General features: G+C 37.8%; 1 protein-coding gene across 2 annotated transcripts in view; it reads right to left on the minus strand.

Annotated features, from left to right (window-relative positions):
* The window catches only part of LOC106827100 (uncharacterized), a 40,828-nt gene that overhangs the window by 15,912 nt on the left and 5,661 nt on the right, over positions 1-19,255 (minus strand). For both annotated transcript variants that reach the window (XM_070504247.1, XM_014834757.3), the window contains exons 2-6: positions 10,922-11,043; positions 8,922-9,060; positions 6,676-6,797; positions 4,865-4,975; positions 1,210-1,316 (exon numbers count right to left, since the gene is read on the minus strand). In XM_070504247.1, the coding sequence (XP_070360348.1) occupies positions 1,210-1,316; positions 4,865-4,975; positions 6,676-6,797; positions 8,922-9,060; positions 10,922-11,043 (601 nt within the window). The remainder of the gene's footprint in view (positions 1-1,209; positions 1,317-4,864; positions 4,976-6,675; positions 6,798-8,921; positions 9,061-10,921; positions 11,044-19,255) is intronic.

The raw sequence follows: 19,255 nt of genomic DNA on the forward strand, positions 1-19,255 counted from the left end.
TGTGACAAAATCGGTTCTGCAGAATGGAACAGGGCTGAGGGGGAGAGGTGGGGAAGAGTTGTGGAAAAAGGCCATAGAAGCCAGAAACCTAGCAAAGACTAACAAGAGGAGTATAATGTGTAGATCAGATCTTTCAAAATAACATCAAGAATGAAATCACTTTCTTTGGCTGTCATAAATATTCACTGGAAAGGCTTCTGCACAGTATGGCACCTGAGAAGTTCAATGGGATCAGCCAGGTTTAAAGCATGATGGAATGCCATGGCCCTGTGCAAGTGTCCGAGGGCAGTGTCTGATCGGTTCTGATTGACCTTGAGTGCAGATGTGGAACGGATTTCCACACCATGCGTGAGTCTTGACAGGACACCCTAAGACTGGGGAGCGATGGCCAAGCGAAATAGGGATGTGCACCCCTCACAGTGGAGTGGTGGGCAGTGTGTCACTTGCACTTATTTTAGTTGTAGCAACGGTTATTAGGTCTAGTACATTCTAGAGTTTATTAGGCAAAATCATACAAACGTTCTTTTTCTCAGGCTAGAACTAAAATCATGTAGCAGTGTTTGATAATAAATGTCATTGTGTTTGGGCTACAGCTGTTTGTTGTTTTGATGTGGTTCCTTAAAAATGATGTATTTTAAGAGTTTTTTTAGTAAGAATGGAAGCTGAGTATCTTGGCACAGTTGGGCATGGCTCTGAAAACAGCACTTGCTGTTTCTGGTAGAGCTGTCACTGTAGTAGTTGTATTGGTTTCACCTACTGAAAACATACAGAGAGGCACTTTTTTTTTTGAGGAAGATTAGCCCTGAGCTAACATCTACTGCCAATCCTCCTCTTTTTGCTGAGGATGACTGGCCCTGAGCTAACATCCATGGCCATCTTCCTCTACTTTATTCGTGAGACGCACTCGATTTTCTTCTGGACTCCAAAGCCTATGGTCTTTTGTTAAGCCCTGATGACTGAGCAAATGCTTGGGTCATGATATCATTTTATATCTGCCCCCGATTAGATGTAATACTTTACAAAGTTAGACAAAGTTTATTTTTATTTTTGTTTTATACATAACACACTTCTTTATTAATATAATTTCCTCACAGTTGAGGTCATTTTAAAAAAAGTCTAACAGGAAAACATTTCTACTTTACCAAACCCTGTCCATACTTTGCTGGATATATTTTAACGACAGATTTCCTGCTTGAATAAATTACGTACCTGGCCTGTTCTGCCTCATCCAGAAAATATTCGAAGACATTATTCATTATGATAACATCAGCATTCTGCAGAAGTGAGCCCTGGGTACAGACGTCTGCGTGAAGCACCTAAAGAAGAATGAGTTCATTTAAGAGAACAAAGGTACCACACCAGACAACTACAGAAGAAACAGCTGTCGGTTCAATGATGCTGTGAGACAATATGAGAGGTTAACCCTTCTTAGTATTATTTAGTACTACCACCAATGGGAGATACTTTAATAAAAACCATCAACTTGTGAAAATTTGTTTGTTTTGGATAGAATTACTTATATAGTCATAATTACACTCTTTTGACTCCCAGCTCAGAGCTTTTTACACTACAACTATATCACTAGTTGTAAGAGGCAAACCACCTGGGTTCTGATTCTGCTCTGTCATCAACTAGGTTTGTATACTTAGGTGGTCAGTATTCTCATAAATAAAATGGAATAATATCTGTCCTGATTCACAGAATCAAATGGAACCATATAAAAACATAAAAGTAATTTACACATTATAAAATGTTAAAACAATATGTTACTCGGCCTTGTCTGACTCTTCATCTAAAATTCACTTGAATATATACATCCAAAAAAGCAAACAAAACAATTTATTTTAAAATTAAATTCCTCAAAAGATTAACCTAGATCACAGTCAATAAGTCTTACTGACCACAGGCAAGATAACAAGAGGAAACATTTATTTCTCAGGAACAAAGAGAACAACTTTTATTTAAAAAATAGAGGAGAAAAAGTTTAACCACTTTGTATTATATGATTTCTTTCCAAATAAGCACTTGGTCTTACAGATATATAACATAATTATTCAGAATACTGTGAGGTCTGATTTTTAAAATATTTTCTTCCTTTTTTTTAAGCAATAAAAATACTAAAATAATTTAAATTAACTTGGCCTGAAGCCTGTGAAATACAGCTTTGACATGTTCCTGAACACACAGAAAATAGTTAATCACTTAAACTTTCTAAACGTGTAGCTTAGACATGAAACAGGTATGTAAATTAACCTACTGATCCGCCATGGCTCTCACACAGTTCCCTGTTTCTTTCCCATCTCTCTTCACTCTCCCCCCAGACCCCACAGACAGGGTAAAAAAAGAATCAGGTGGATCATTTAATTATGGCGACCAACAGAGGTGCTCTAGAGGTCCAGGGAGACCTGAAGGAACGGCTTTGGACAAACTGGAATGCTAACAATGCAGAGGTCACAAGGCAACCAAATTAACGAATTCTTAATGGGCACCTCGTACGTACAAGATACTGTGCAGGGAGATATGCCACAATGGTAAGACACAATATCTGCTCTCAAATAAGTTATAATCTAGTAATGTGATGAAACAGCTATGCTCATAACTTTATATAAGTGCTCTGAAAGGAACAAACAAGATATGAATGAAGGAAAGTTTACCTTTAGCCTGGAGGAAAGGGAAGAAAGAAGAATTTAAATCAATGGGTCTTCCATGAAAAGACAGTGGATAAGACACATGCGCATACTCTGGTACTTTCCTGAAACCCATTATAATAACAGTATAGGGTATACCCACAAGGATGGAGAGAATTAGAAAGAAAATAACAGACATAAACATTTGTAAGTTAGAAAAAAAGGGGAAAGTAATAACGAATTTAGGAGACCTGAGAAAATTGATTTCTAAGCTAGAAATACAGAAAGCTAAGATCTACACTTGATTTATACTAGAGAATCTCCAAAAGGTGCATAATTGGTGGTACCAGGTATCACTGGGTGAAAGAGCAGGGAGAAATGTTAAAAATAAGGTAATCTGGTTGACAGTCAGTTTAAGCAACAGCTAGATCCCTATACACCTTTCTCCTGCCCCAGCAAAAGAATAGAGGTTGATTCTCTGGAAAGGGTGAAACAGAAGGTCTCTGGGTCAGGGGACACCAGGCCTGGTTGAAGGAAAGGATGATGCACTGAAAACAAGGGAATTAAGGAAATATGCAGACAGGATGCTGAGACCCTCCTGTCTCTCCCATTCTTTTCCTCTACCACTCACTACCCAGGATGTTATTTGCCATTCAGTAAGGAGATTGGAAAGATTTTCTCCGGACAATCAGACCAGTCCAAGAGGAAAGATCTTGAGATACTTCATTAGATATTCCCCAGCTAAAACTACCCAAACTCAACAGGGAAGCCCACAGTGCTCAGAGTCCCCACTCAAGCACTCAGAACTTCAACCACATGTAAGTATGAACAGACAACCATGGATTCCCAGACCTCTGACAAAAGCCCCATTAAAAAGCACCAAACAACAAAAACAAAACAAAAAAGCAAAGACTGAGCCTTGAAGGCTAGTTAGATTTCAACAGATACTATCAAAAATAATCCTAGAATTCCTTTCTGTTGATCTTAGGGCCCCTCAAATCCGACATTTGTCTTTAGCCTCAAGGAAGGAAACTGTTAAGGTTGCCAATGAGTGTGTAAAAACGGCTTTCAACCACTGGATTGCTGATGGCCACAGAAGCCACAAGCTGGGAAGGTGTCGGTGGGTGTGCATCCACACATATTCCTTTGAAAAGCAAGGGGTAAAAATCTTTTAAAATGTAAATAAATATGTATTTTATACAACTTTATCAACTTCTTTAAAAAAATAACAAAAAAGTAGTTGGTTGTCCATTTATAAACTATGATTCTTAAGAGGTCCTAATTTTTAAATCTCATTTCCAGTTAAATTGATATTCCTGTTCCTTACGTGATTCTTATTATGCAAGAGCAGAGTGTTTCTGTTCACCAAATATGGGATAGTGAGGAAGATCCATGAATTTATCACTGGTCAATCAATTCACTTTGATCATTTGCCTCTCTATTTCTAAGATAAGACAGAGAGAGAGTGAGAAAGAGAAGGAAGGATGGAAGGAGGGAGAAAACGAAAAGATTTCCTTCCATACAAAGGAGGAAGGCTAGATCCTTAATCTTGCTGAGATACATCCTTCAACATCAGATCGCCCTTAACACCAGAGATCCTTAGATACGCAATGTTTCTCTGCATTGCCATTAGAAGTATAGGATCGTTAGTGAAACGATAAAGATTAACCCAAAAATATCCTTTCCTTTCTTTTTGGTTATTTCCCCCCTTATATATAGAAGAGAAAACATGTCACAGCCCAACCCAGGTTATCATTCCCCCATGAACTGCTGTTCTGCGGCATCCATAATTCCTCCTGAAAGCTTAGAAAAATAAGATAAAAAACTGAGAGCATGACAACCTTTTTGTCTATTTTCAACATTCAGAGTTTAATTAAACACTCTTCTGACCAACATCTAGAGATTCAAAAATGCTGCTACTAAAACTACAGCTGATACAAAAAAAGAAGGAAAAAATTTCTACTTTCTAATAAAATTGGGGAGGAAGAGAAATATGTGAGTGGAACATAATTATAATAATTTATCTTTATTAATGTTTTGGGGAGGAAGAGAAATATGTGAGTGGAACATAATTATAATAATTTATCTTTATTAATGTTTTAAAATATTAAGTCAATTCAATCTGTTTCTACAGAATAACAGGCAAGAACAGATTCAGAAAGATTTTCCAACTCCAGAAGAAATTGGGTTAAATTAAGCTATGCAATGGATAACAGAATATGTATTTAATAAGGTACCTTTATTCTGTCAGTGAACTGGTATTTTTTTACGATCATTTCCTGCAACTGGCAAAAGTCTCCATTCAGTTCTACTCCATATAGTTGCAATGCTGAACTGTAAAGATACCCCTAAAATACAAAGATATGCTATGATGCAAATGAATGAACTTTCAATTATGAGTTTATTTCTACTTGAAATTTAAAAAGTCAAACTTTAAATAGAATTCAACAAGGTGAAAAAAAAGAAAGATAACATCCATCTTGTAGTTTATGTAAACTTACAACTTCAAGAACTTAAAGTCTCTTACTGATCAAGAATTTGACTGTAGTTTATTTTTCATTGTTTAAAAGAAATGTATTTTTAAAGACTGATTTCTTACTTTTCCTGATAAAATTGTGCTTTCAACAAAGTTGGAAATGAGAAAAGTGATCACATATACATTTTTTGTTTGATACTCTATTTCTGTGATTTCTTGGGAAGTCACATCAGGGCAAAGCAAGAAAGGAGTTAACCTGTGGGGAATATAATGGAAAATCACGCACAGTCTGACACTACAGGAAGGTGGCTGGAGGTGTGTCCTGTTTGGCTTAGGGAAGTCAGCCTCGTGTCTGGCAATCTGCCAAAGATAATTGACCAATTAGTTAACAAAGATAATCAAGAATTGGCTACATTGTTATGTATCTATTTTTGGTTGCAACAACAAAAAAGTAATCTGGAAAGAAAGGTCAAATCATATTCTGAAGATCATTTTATATCAATTAACACCTATGTGCAAACCAAATCTGTATCTATTGTTCATCACAGATTTTTAGAATATGTTCAACAGAGCATATGTAGGTTTCAAAAATTTTTTGTTGACTGAATCAGTGACCTAATATGAAGAAAAATGACAATATGTTTAAGTTTATTAACACTGCCACATACTGCATAGCCACAATTATTTCAGCTATATACTTTGCTAACAAATCAGAAAGCTGACAAGAGCGGACAAAATACGGTAAACAATCATAATCTCTACTGTTCTCCAAACAAAAACCACCTGACAAACTGCGTATTTCCTGTTAAGGCTATCTTTCCTAATTAGAAGAAAAGATTTAACATTGAAAAATGAATTAAGCATTAAAGAGTTAACTGTTTCTGTTTCGAGCAGGCAGTGATGCTGGGAACTGATAGTGTCTGTTTCTGGCATGAGTCTCTACTGCTGTTGGCCACATGTTTTAACAAGTCTGCTAATGACAACCAGAAACCACATTTCGGTTTTTTGATAAAACCATTTTAAGAACATTAGAAAGACTCATGATTTGAATTTTTAAAAAAACCACATTGAAGTGATAGTTCAGAAACAAATGTCTACTTTCAAACTTTGGATCAGAGAAAATTGGAGCAAGATGTATCCTCGGATATCGTCTGGTTAGCTCATTTACAGGGGAGGAACTCAAGGCCCAGAGGCGTTAAGTGACTTGCTTATGGCTGTACATAATTTCCTAGGTCAAGTCAATTTGTCAGTTCTCTAAGAGCTCTTATCAAAGCTCAGTGTACTATTTTAGTACAGTACAAAGAAAACGGAGTCAGGAGGGCAAAGTGTTGTGAGGGTCTCCTGTTTCTGTTTTGTTGATATGCCTTCATTTGTGCCACAGAGACAAACTAGCAAAGGAAATCATAGAGTGGGCCTTTGAAATTCCAAATTCAATTTACTATTTTAACTTTATTACTCTGTTACTCTAATAAATAAAGCCAAGCTGTCACCTTGGGTGGTGGCAGGCAAAACTGTTGGTAGCAGAAGAAAGTATTTTCCAAATGTTGAGTATGTCCACAAGCTGGACTTTACCCCATAAAGGACTGCGCCAAGCCTGGAGCCGACGTCAACCAAGACCTTTCCTGACAGATCAGGGAGTACGTGATGATAAATGAACTTCAATTCCATGAGGGAGAAGGAGTGAGAAATAAATCCTGGAGAATCAGAACAGAGTGAACATCAAATTTTGCTTGGGTATTAACAATTCCATTCTGTATTTCTAATTCTTTCACCTGTTTTTATAAAGTATACTTCATATTTTTCTTTTCTTAATCAGTGAAAGCCATTTCTAATTATTTAGAAAAGAAATTAATGTGATAATTTTGCATTTGAGCTGTATTAGAGGAGAATAAATATGAAGTCTCCGACATTTAAAAGGTCTCTAGGGAACAGCTACCCAGCTGCCTGTCCCTAATCCTGGGCTCCTCATGTCCTTCAGGCTGCTTCTTAGGTGTCCTTGGCTTTTCCCTTCCTCTTTTCCCTGGGACTGCTTCCTAATGCCCATACCATGTGGCTTTCTCACCTCACCCCAGAGACAACCACAGAACTGCCACATATTGCTGCATAGACTATAGACTACCAAATGAATGATCATCTCTGGAGTGGTGCAAAGTGGCAGCCTGACCAACCTAAAATGTGTTGTGGAGTGCAGGAGAGGGATGGTATGAAAGGAGGTTAAGATACTCCCAGAAACTGTTCCATTTCCCTTAGTTTAATTGCTACAATTTCTAGCCTCCTAGCCCATCTTCTCACTCAATTATTTCTGTAATGAAATATCTGGGAGAGCCTGAGTCTGTTTTTTTCTGACATGGAGGTAACCCAAAGACTTACTATATTATGTTCTACATAATATAATGGCCAGGAAGGGGAGAAACTTTGGTCATAACTAATAGATGTTGGCAAAGAAAATGGAAGCAGGCAGGCTAAGCCCTTGGAAGAAAATAAAGGGGGTCACTAGGCCTCAGAAGTAACCTTGGAGGGTGGACTTTGACCACCATAGTCCTTAACTCCCTGGGATCCCCGTCCTCACTACCTTCTTGGCCACATTAGTGCTTCTGCACTGAGCCTCAGAGTCATTAGTGTTTCGTAGCTAGACAAGCCCCTTGTCAAATAGGGAAGAAGAGCCCCTCAGGGCGATAGCCTTTTCAGATTCATTATAGTGATCTGGGCTGGCTGGGTACCTGGTCACTATTTACAACCTGATTTTTATAGGAAAATGCATGCTAATCTTCAAATTTTTACTTGTCGAACATAGCTCTTCTATAAATCAGACCTGATAAGATGTTACAGCTATAATTCACTTTTTAGTTTTCCCTTTATTGTTGTTGTCTAAGTCCTTTTCTATTCTGTGAATTTCAACTACCTCAAATGGAATCCTAAGTACTATCCAAAAATAGAATCTTAGTAAGTCAGGGAAGTTTAATCCCTAATTATAACATAGGTACAATATATTTGTATTAGCAACATCTTACAGATTTGCTGGTAGTTAACTTTTGAGAATGCTACTGTCTAAGAACGGTAATATGAGCACAAGGTTACTCACCAGGAGGGGTAGCCCGTTCTAAGCAATAATTCTAAATCTAAGTGAGCAAGGAGGTGGCAATAGCATGTCTCAAGTAACAGCCTAGACAATCCTATCCAGTTTGAACAAAGACTATGTTAACAGAAGAGCTGACACATTAGCAGCATGGAGTCAGTCTAGCTTCCCATTTGGGACGCAGGTGCTGCATGTCAAGGACAGAGATGCAGGAAACTTCCTGTAACTAGAGTTGCTCTCCGTCATGGACTGGAGATGCTCCGCTAGGTCATACCACAGTGTGACTAAACTCTTTCTCGAGATCATCTATCTCTGTCCTCCGAGTCAATGCCCCTCCAACAAGATCTGAATACATCTGATTTTTCAAGTAGATGTTTTTATGGGGAGAACATTTCAGCCCCCCTGACACTTATATTTCTCATTGTTAATAAATCAGCTTTATGGTTTATATATGAATCTCTTTTGAGTATGGAAAGTATGAGTCAGTTTCCCTGTACTCAGTGACTTCTGATTAGTTTCTGTGAAAAGCAGAGATGCTCTCCTGGGAGACATTAAGTGGCCTAGCTTCCCTAGACAATACTTCTATTTAGTCTCCCTCACTGCAGTAAGTGGTAACAGCTACGCTGCAAATTTGCCTTTTGCTTTCAAAAACACTGAATGACTTAGTCAAGAATTTGCAAACTTATGACAGGCAAGGAAAAGTACACATAAAGCCATCAGGTTTGTGTACTTGAGTGCCCACCTAAAGGTGCCGTCTGGTGTGAGCCACACACCGTACAGTAGTTTCTGCTCATTTTTCCTTCCTCACACAATGAATCAATAAAGTCTTCATCATAAAGGAATGCATCAACGTGAACTGTGGGTTCTGGCTGCCGCTGTATCTGGCGGAGAGAAGAAAAACATCAAAAGAAACAAAGTACAAAGAAGTCTCTTTTTATTGCTAAATAAGGCAAAACATCAGTGATTCATATGCTAAAATTCTGAGAGCACATACAAGGCACAGAAGGACAAGTTTCCCTTATTGAAGTCAGCAACTCTGCTGTCTTTTGTTTTATTTCTGAGACACTAGCAACTTTTTTTTTTTTTTTGAGGAAGATTAGCCCTGAGCTAACATCTGCCGCCAATCTTCCTCTTTCTGCTGAGGAAGACTGGCCCTGAGCTAACATCCATGCCCATCTTCCTCTACTTTATATGTGGGACGCCTACCACAGCATGGCTTGCCAAGTGGTGCCGAGTCCACACCCGGGATCCGAACTGGCAAACCCTGGGCCGCCAAAGTGGAACATGCGAACTTAACCGCCGCGCTACCGGGCTGGCCCCACTAGCAACTTTTTATTTGACCTGTAATGATGCAAAACATGGCTATGAGAAATGTGGAAAATTTTAGTTGAAAAGAGTATTTTGAGACCACCTTGTCCATCCTATATAGTATATTTTACAAATAAAGAAACTGATACCCAGAGATTTCTCCCAAGAAATGACACTAGTTAGTAAGTTGAAACTAATACCAGGGCTTTTAAGTCCCACATATCAGTGACTTACCCAGCACCAAATACTTAGCAAGTGATCTTTGCCAGAGGCAAAGTTTTCAAATAATAAAAATGTTAGTAAAACTTCATGCTTATAAATCATAGCCCTTTATTAATACTGGTGGTACATGATATAATAGCAAGTGGCTACAAAGTAAAAAATGCTATTTCCTTCTACCTTGACTATAATAAAGAATTAACATATCTGCTTGGAAACCTACAAAATTCTATCTACATCTACACACACACAAAATCTGTATTATAAGTATGTAAAGTGTATGAACATGCACAAGGACCAGAAGGAAACAAAAGAAGATAAAAAGAGTTTGTTAGGATATGGGATTGTGGGTTGATCATTAACATGCAATGAATACTTTTTCCTTAATTTATATATTGTGATACTGATAAGATCTGGTTGATATTGACAAGATTGTTTTATTAATGATACTGATAAGATTGTTTTGTTAATAACATCCAAACTATATTACAAATATCTCTCAGTTTCTATACTATCCACTGTTTTCCTCCTTTGAGAATCTACTCTGAATGACTGGATGTTTATTAAGATTTGCCAAGTGCTCACAATGTGCACAGCACTATTAAAAATGTACAGAATTTAGTTTCTCTGCTCAGGAATTTATGTGCTGAAAAACCACAAGAGGGTTGCTGTTTTCAGAGTAATGGGAGAAGAAGAGATTATTATTACTAGCTTTGCTTTAGGAAAAGTATTCATGGCATATGTATCCCGTCAGAGCTGGGATTTGAAGGGACTTGAATGAGGGGGTTGTCTGGAGGAGAAAAATGCGAACTAATTCTAGGAATAAAGGAATAGAAGACTAAGCAAGAATTGTGCAATGCAAAAGTAGGAGCAAGAAACAGGTGAACCTCACCCTCAATAAAGTGAGGGAAATGGCACAGGGAAGAGAAGACCAGGACCATGAGGTAGGCAGGGCCAGATTCCTGTTGGGCCTTGGTTTTGTGGGGGGTTTGAGCGCTTCGCAAACAGGACACGCTCAAAATATATTTACTGACCAAATAGTACTGGGGAGCCAAAGGGTTACAGACTCAAAAGAACTGGGGATGTGGTTGAAGCACCAAATGAAAAATTGTTTAAAGCAGAATTCAAGACTAATTAGACTGGAAACGCTGTGGGGTTAGAGGGGAAGAGGGGAATCCTCAAGCAGCACTAAGAATAATTATTTAATGTATTTACTTTTTGGAGGGCCAGATGTTCTGAGGAAAGCATGGTTTCTAGAGGTAAGCAATTCCGAAGGTCTTCTGCTATGTTTTTCAACATAATGTCATTATTATCTTGAGTGAATTCATCAAAATCTCCTGAAAAAAGAGAAAGAAATAGCTTTTATGGTTGTGGTCAGACTAAGTGATTACAATGGACATTTTCCCTCAGCATCAAGTTATAACAATAAATAAACCTTCTAACTAATGAAATATTCAAATTCTAACAAATGTTACATTTGAAATATCAAGTTCTTCCTTTTTCCAAACTGCTTGAAAATATAAAACTTGACTATTTCAGCCTGTTATAGAAAAACAAAGGCATTTAAAAAATACGTAGTACTTTAACTACTTTATTTTTACTCAATAGCACTGCCATTAGTTATTAGGGTCTTAAACTCACCAGTAAGTAGTCCAATATTCCTTCTCTGACTGTACAGATCTTAGAAGTTTAGGAGACATCACACAGGGATGACTAAGAAGATAACCCGAATCTGAGTATCCTTGCCTCCAATAAAATGTACCCAAGACTTCAGATAATAAGCACTAACAGCTGGTACCAACTATATAACACACTTTACAACATCATGATGCTCTGCTGCATCTGAGCAGCAGATAAAATGATCATTAAAGGGGCTGGCCCCGTGGCCGAGTGGTTGGGTTCGCGCGCTCCGCTGCAGGCGGCCCAGTGTTTCGTTGGTTCGAATCCTGGGCGCGGACATGGCACTGCTCATCGAGCCACGCTGAGGCAGCGTCCCACATGCCACAGCTGGAAGCACCCACAGCGAAGAATATACAACTATATACCGGGGGGGGGGGGGCTTTGGGGAGAAAAAAGGAAAAAATAAAATCTTAAAAAAAAAAAAAAGATCATTAAAATACCACATTTCTGATGGCTGTGGCCTTCTTTTGGATGATCTTGCAAAAGGAGGAGTGTGTATGTGTGTGTATAGCAAGGAAGATGAAGACGTAGGTAAGAGACTGACAGCTGGTGAATCTAGGTGTGGGTATAAAAGCGGTTTTCATTGTTCTGTTGTTTCAACTTTTCTGTGTGTTTAAAAATTTTTAATTGGTTCTAAAAAAGTATGATTTCTAAGCAGCTCAGATATAACTTTATATAGAATGAGACTTATCTGGAAGTAAAATGCTCTTAAAGGTAGCTACTGTCTGGGTTGCCAAATGTAGACTGGAAGGGGCTACTATTGAACATATTTCACCCTTCTCTTAAAAGACTTTCTTATGTTGACTTCCTGCTAGAGTGAAAGGACCCCAAGGGGACTGTGCCTTTCTTACTGTGTTAAAATAGCTGTAGACGGAAAACAAGGAAACCCATCTGTCTCCACATCCCCTGACCCCAAAATCTTTGGTTATTTTCAAGTAAGCTAATGATTTCTTTCTTAAACATAAAATAATTCTTGTGGTGGTTCAGAATGCTATTTTCATGTCACAAATAACAATGAAAATTTGGATAATATTTTACAGTTTACAAAGTTCTTTCACATAGAAACTGGGTCATATAACTATTATAACATCCAGGTGAGGAAGACAAAGCAGGATTCCATTCCCCAATTCACAGATGAGATAACGGAGTCTTCTAAGGTTAAACGAATTGTGAAAGTTACAAAGCGGGCCAACAGCAGCACAAGGAAATAAACCTAGGTTTTCTGCCTCTAAATAAAGGTACTCTTCTTTTTCAATATACCTTCCGTGTTCCTACATACAAAGGTTCTTTCTCTCCATAACTTCCCTTTGAGCAATAGTAGTTAATACGAAGATATACTATTTGGCTCTCTTTTAGCTCTTTTTTCTTTCCTCATCTAACTAGTATAATGTTCTAAGCTGTTGCTTCGAATTATTTCTAGGAGGCAGAATATAAATTATAGAGAAACAAAAACACTATTAAGATTCATTCCAAATTGTTTTAGGTGGAACTTCAACAGCATCTGTGATGCATTTTTTTTTAAACTGGCCTTTTTCATTATATTCTTAAAATCTAATTAAATTTTCTCAAGGTGCTAATTAATACCTAACATCTGCTTAGCTTCCCTCCATAGATACAACAGTGCCTAGAAGCCTCCTGACTCACATTGAATTTGAATAATATCACTCACACCAGTGATTCCTAGCAAGTTCTCTCAATTTGTAAAAACTACAGAAGCTAATAAAAATCTCATTCAGTTAAACTAAGATATTTCATAGCCCAACTTCCTTGGACTTAATTCTGTAACATAGACAACGATGTTAATAAAACAGTTTCCATGTGGGTCTGCCTTATAAAATAAGAGTCTTACAGTGGAAAGGGAACTTAGACGATGACCTAGTACCAAATGGCAGAATCCATCTATGCATCTCTGATATATGATAGTTGTTCAGTCTTTGCTTGAACACATTCAGGGACAGCACTGCTTTCTCACGCTGGGCCAGAATCTGCCTCTCTATATCATTAATTCATTTTTCCAATTTCACCTGAGAGGAACTGTCATCTTTAATGCTATACAACATTTACTGAATGAGCACTTAAGGCATGCGAGACTTGGCGCAGTGCTTTTCAAACATGGTCATTTAATCCTAAGAATCCTGGAGGTGGCACTATTGTCATTGCTGCTTTATAACTAAGAGAATCTGAGGTTAGAGGTTAAGTTACTTGCCTCAGGTCATATGGGCCACAAAGTGGTAGAGTTGGGACTGAATGCAGGTCTACCTCTGAACTCTTCATTACTACACGGCTCAGCCTCTCTCAAGCGGAAAGAAGGCGGGTGGCTAGTAGCAGAGCAGCTATCACTACCTTCGTCTTCCCTTCTCCCTAGCTCTGACCACGGCTCCTCAGATGATGTGGGAGCCAGTGTGGCTTCGTCTGCACTTGTCCACCAGCCCCTTCAAATGTAGCCCTGGAAGTGAACACAGTTTGGCAACCTAGTTCTCTAATCCTTGACTACTACAGCTTATTCTCCTCTTCTGTCACTGTAGCACCTAAGGCCCTGATCACTACTGTTCTTGGGTTATTAACAGATTTGGAAGTGGTGGTGGTGGCGGTGGAGGCCAAACATCTTAATCATATGAGAAGATCCAGGGAGCTGGAAAAATGAAAGATGGGAATGGCAACAAATTCTGACATCACAATGGATTTCCAGTTGTCACTCTAGTTAAACACGTTTACTTGGGAGTCAATCTGCCAATTAATGTGAGCATCACCAGTCAAGATGAGAGATACTATGAGACTGTGCATTAAATTACTCACCATTTTTAAAAGGCAGTATTAAACGCAGACTGCATTTGTTTTACCTCAATACCAAGGATACCAGGTGAAAATGAGAACTGGCACCTCTTACCCTGGAACAAACTCAGGATTCCACCACATTCAAAGGTAAAAAGAGATTTCTTCAGTTCCAGCAGGGGTTCTTCACCACGGCCCTAGTTAAGAGGATCCACATATGGGCCTTAAGGGGCCCATAAAGGGCCTAAAGTTGTATGCTTGGTTGTATATGTAAATATGTATACTTTTCTAGGAAGAAAGTTCTTAAGAGATCTTTAATAGCAATAGCTAATATTTATTGAGCACTATATGTAAGGCACTGTGGAAATTATTAGCTCAAGAAGGCTAATGTTAGTTTTATTATGTATAGTGCTTGGCAAATAACTTCTGAAAGGAATAGCAAGACATTTTTGCCCTAATAATGGCTATAAAACAAACAAAAAAGACAGGATATGATAGGATATTACTGAAAAGTGTAAAACTGGAATTCTTTTACCATTATAAGTATTTACTGTTATTAAAATTAAATTCCTTAAAACATTATTTTTAAAGGCCATATAATATTCCATCAAATGTATATTTATTTAACCATTCACTCTTACTACTACACATTTAGACATAGTTATAACTGTGAAAAACTGGGAACACTGCAACTAACATTTTGGCATACATCATCTCTGTATTTCTCATTATTTCCTTACTATAAATTCTTAGATGGAGAAGTACTTAAACATTTTAAAGGCTTTTGTTGCATACTGTCAAATTTCTTTCCTGAAAGACACCAATTTACTCTAAGAGTAAAGCATATGTGTTTCGGTAAACCCATACAGCATTGACTATTACCATAAAAACAAACTTTGTTGTTTTAATTTGCATTTCTTTAAGTACTAGTGAGGCTGAACATCTTTTAACATGTATAATAGCTATTTCAGAATGCGTGGTAATAGTATGTTGCTTGGAAAAAGATTAAAGAAAGATGTTAATCAGTTGCCTAAGGACAGTGAACTTTTTCTCAAATTACAAGTGTAGGTGGGAAGAGAGGAGAGAAAGAAGAGCTTCTCCAAAGGGGAAAACTAATTCTTTAAAAACCTCCTTTTTATATTTAATTAAATATATGAGGAAAGAGAGGTCACCAAAGCCGACAGTCCATGAATCAAAGCTCACTTCTGATACCTAGGCAGGTGTCAAGTCCCATCGCTGTTCAATATTTCTTCCTCTTTATTTCCACTTCAGCTACTCACAGCCACAGTCATCACCTCACACTCAAAACACCATTACACACTCATAACCAGCTCCTTGATGTCAGCTTCTCCATATTATAAAATACCTTGCACACCGATTTTAAACTAATCGTGCTTAAACCTCACTTTCATGTCTCTCCCTCTCAGTACAATTTTTGAATGGTTTTCTGTTTTCAGCATGTCAAGCCTCACTCTAAACTTTCAAGGCCTTTTATATCACCACAGTCCAACCATCCTATTTTCTAGTCTAACTACTCCTAACATAATTTTTGCCCAAGACAGGCAAATCTCCTCAGCTGTTTTCCATGTTCCTTCCTGTTCATACTGTTCCTTTCAAGTGTATGACCTCGCTTTCTGCAATAAGGGCCTGTCCAAGTTATTTTGTCTTCATGAAGTCTCACCCTTGACCTCCAGCTTTCACTCCGCCCATATCCTTACTTCTAATGACTTACAATGCATAAGTAAATATCGGGTTATATATTACCTATTATTCAATCATTTCATATATTACCCTGAAGTCCCTATTCAAATTTTAAAAATTTATTGAGGGGGCTTCTGGTCTCAGACAAGATGGCAACTTCCCTCACTTTCTCCTGTTCTTCTCCTCTAAGTACAGCTAAATACTCCAGAAATAATTTAAGGCAATCATAAAGGACTCTGAAAGCTAGAAAGAAGGTGAACTGTTTAGGGACCTCAGGGCTTGAGGAAGGTCACCATGATGCATTCCCTGGCTTTCCTTTTTATCTTTCATGTAGCCTAGACTGGGCACTGGAGAGGCCTGCATCCCAGAACCACCAACCAGCATAGACCAAAAAACCCCCAAAGAACTGAGAAAAGCCTCCTCTCTCTTGCCAAGACTGGTAAAGGGAAGAACAGCAGAGACCTACTGGGGAGCCCTAATCCCTACTCTACACCTGGGGAAGCGGCAGGCTATCAGGTAACACGAGAGAAGCCTACTATCTCCAGGTCCTCTACCCAGTGGCTCAGAGACCCAGGCCTGGCATCTCCCAGACTTCTGCCCACTGGCAGAGAGGAAACCAGGCCTGGTATTGCTTGTCCCTCCAACCCCGAGCAGTGGAAGGCAGCTCAGCAACATGAGGTGGTCCATAGAAAGTGTCCTTCTCCAAGCAGGCAACACCAGCAGCAGGGCCAAAGAGCTATGCAGACCTGAATAGCAGGGCAAGGGCACTGGAAACTAAATGTTATGGGAACTACAGCCCACAAAAGTAGGCCAGAATCAAGAAATTAAACCTAAGCAGGGCAAATGCCTACTAAGATAGAAGATTAGAATGGGATCAAGAGTCTTAGCATAATATCCAAAATATCCAGGATACAATCAAAATTATCCTAGCATAATATCCAAAATACCCCGGATACAATAAAAAAATCACTTACCATACCAAGAACAAGGAAAATCATCATTTAAAACATAATTTTAATCTGGCAATCCAGATGTAATATCGAAATGAAACAGAATTTGGATTATCAAACAAGGATTTTAAAGCAGACATCATAAAAATGCTCCATTAAGCAATCATGTATTCTCTTGTGACAAGTGAAAAAAATAGAAAATCTCAGCAAAGAAAAAGAAGTTATAAAAAAAGAATGGAATGGAAATTATAGAACTGAAAAATACAATAATCAGAATGTAAAAACTTGCTGGATGGGCTCAATAGTAGGTAGAGATGACAGTGAACGTGAGGACAGATCAATAAAATTTATTCCATCTGAACAACAGAGAGAAAACAGATGAAAAAAATAATTGAACAGAGCCTCAGGGATCTGTGGGACAATAAGAAAGGGTCTAACATTAGTATCAGAGTTCCAGGAGTGGGAGAAAGAATGTGGGGCTGAAAAGTATTTGAAGAAATATAGCTAAAAACTCCCCAAATTTGGTGAAAAACATAAACCTATAGATTTAAGAAGCTGAGCAAACTCCAAATAGGATAGACCCCAAGAAATCCACACAAGGACATATCATAAACTCCTGAAAACAAAAGACAAAGAACAAATCTTAAAAGCAACCAGAGAGGGGGCTGGCCCTGTGGCCAAGTGGTTAAGTTCACACGCTCCACTTCAGTGGCCGGGGGTTTGTGGGTTCAGATCCTGGGTGTGGACCTACACATCGCTCATGAAGTCATGCTGTGGTGGCATCCCACAAAGAAGATCTAGAATGACCTACAACTAGGATATACAACTATGTACTAGGTCTTTGGGGAGGAAAAAAAAAAGAGGAAGATTGGCAACAGATGTTAGCTCAGAGCCATTCTTCCTCACCAAAAATAAAAGCAACCAGAGAAAAATGATTCATTACTTATAGAATACCAGTTCGAACAACAGCAAATTTTTCATCCGAAAAAAGTGCTGGGAGAAAAGGATTGCAAACTGTAAATTTTATATCTGATGAAATTATCCTTCAGGAATGAAGGAGAAATAAAGACATCCTTACATGAAGGAAAACTAAGAGAACATGTTGCCAGCAGACCTGTCTTTAAAGAACAGCCATAGGAAGCTCTCCCACAGAAAGGAAACAGCAGACTTCAGAAAGGAAAGAACAATTGAATGGATAAAAATAGAGTAAATATAATACATAGTCTTTCTCCTCATTAATTTCTTAAACCATATTTGGTGGTTAAATCAAAATTTATAAAACCATCTGATATAGTGCTCAATGTATATAGAGGAAATACATAAAACAATGTATTTAAAAAGTGGGAGAGGGTAAAGGGACCTCAATGGAACAAGATTTCAATACTTCACTCAAGTGATAAGACAGTGATACCAGTAGACGGTGATAAGTTACATATGTGTACTGTATTACTCAGAGCAACCATAAAGAAAACTATACAAAGAGATATACTCAGAAACACTATAAACAAGAACAGAATTCTAAAACTGTTCTAGTAACCCACAGGAAGGCAAGATAAGATAAAAACAGGTTGAAAAACAGAAAACAAACAATAAAATGCCAGACTTAAGCTTTGACATACCAATAATTACTTTAAATGTAAATAGTCTAAATACATCAATTAAAAGACAGAGACTGGCATAGTAGATTTAAAAAACATAACCCAAGTACATGCTGTCAATAGAAACTCACTTCAAACATAATGCCATAGGAAGACTGAATGTAAAAGATGGGAAAAAATATATCATCCAAATATTAGTTAAAAAAAAGAAGTGGATATATTAATATGGTATAAAATAGACTTTAAAGTAAAGAAAATTATTAGGGACAAAGAGGAACATTACATAATGATAAAAGGCTGAATCTATCAAGAAGACATAGTGATCCTACATGTGCATACACCAAACAACAGAGCTTCAAAATATACGAAACAAAAACTGATAGTGCTGAAATGAAAAATAGACAAATCCACAATGATAGCTAGGGACTTGAACATGCTTCTCTCAGCAATGGACAGAACTACTAGGCAAAAAATCAGCAAAGATGTAGAAGAACTGAAAAATATCATCAACCAAGAAGATCTAATAGCTATTTATAGACTACGTCACTAAACAAAAGTAGAACCCACTGTTTTTTCCAAGTACCCACAGAACATTCACCAAGATAAATCATATCCTGGGTCATAAAACAAATATCAAAAACGTAAAAGAACTGAAATCACAGAGTATCTTCTCTGACCAGAATGGAATCAAACTAGAAAACTGATTTCTAGTTACTGAACAGAAATACAACAGTCAAATCTCCAAACACTTGGAAATTAAACAACAAACTTTTAAATAATAATAGTTACAATAATCAAGACAGTGTGGTACTGGTCAGGGAGAGCTACATAAATCAATGGAAGAGAAC

This window comes from Equus asinus, chromosome 2 (genome assembly GCF_041296235.1).
Source record: "Equus asinus isolate D_3611 breed Donkey chromosome 2, EquAss-T2T_v2, whole genome shotgun sequence".
Classification (NCBI taxonomy): Eukaryota; Metazoa; Chordata; class Mammalia; order Perissodactyla; family Equidae; genus Equus; species Equus asinus.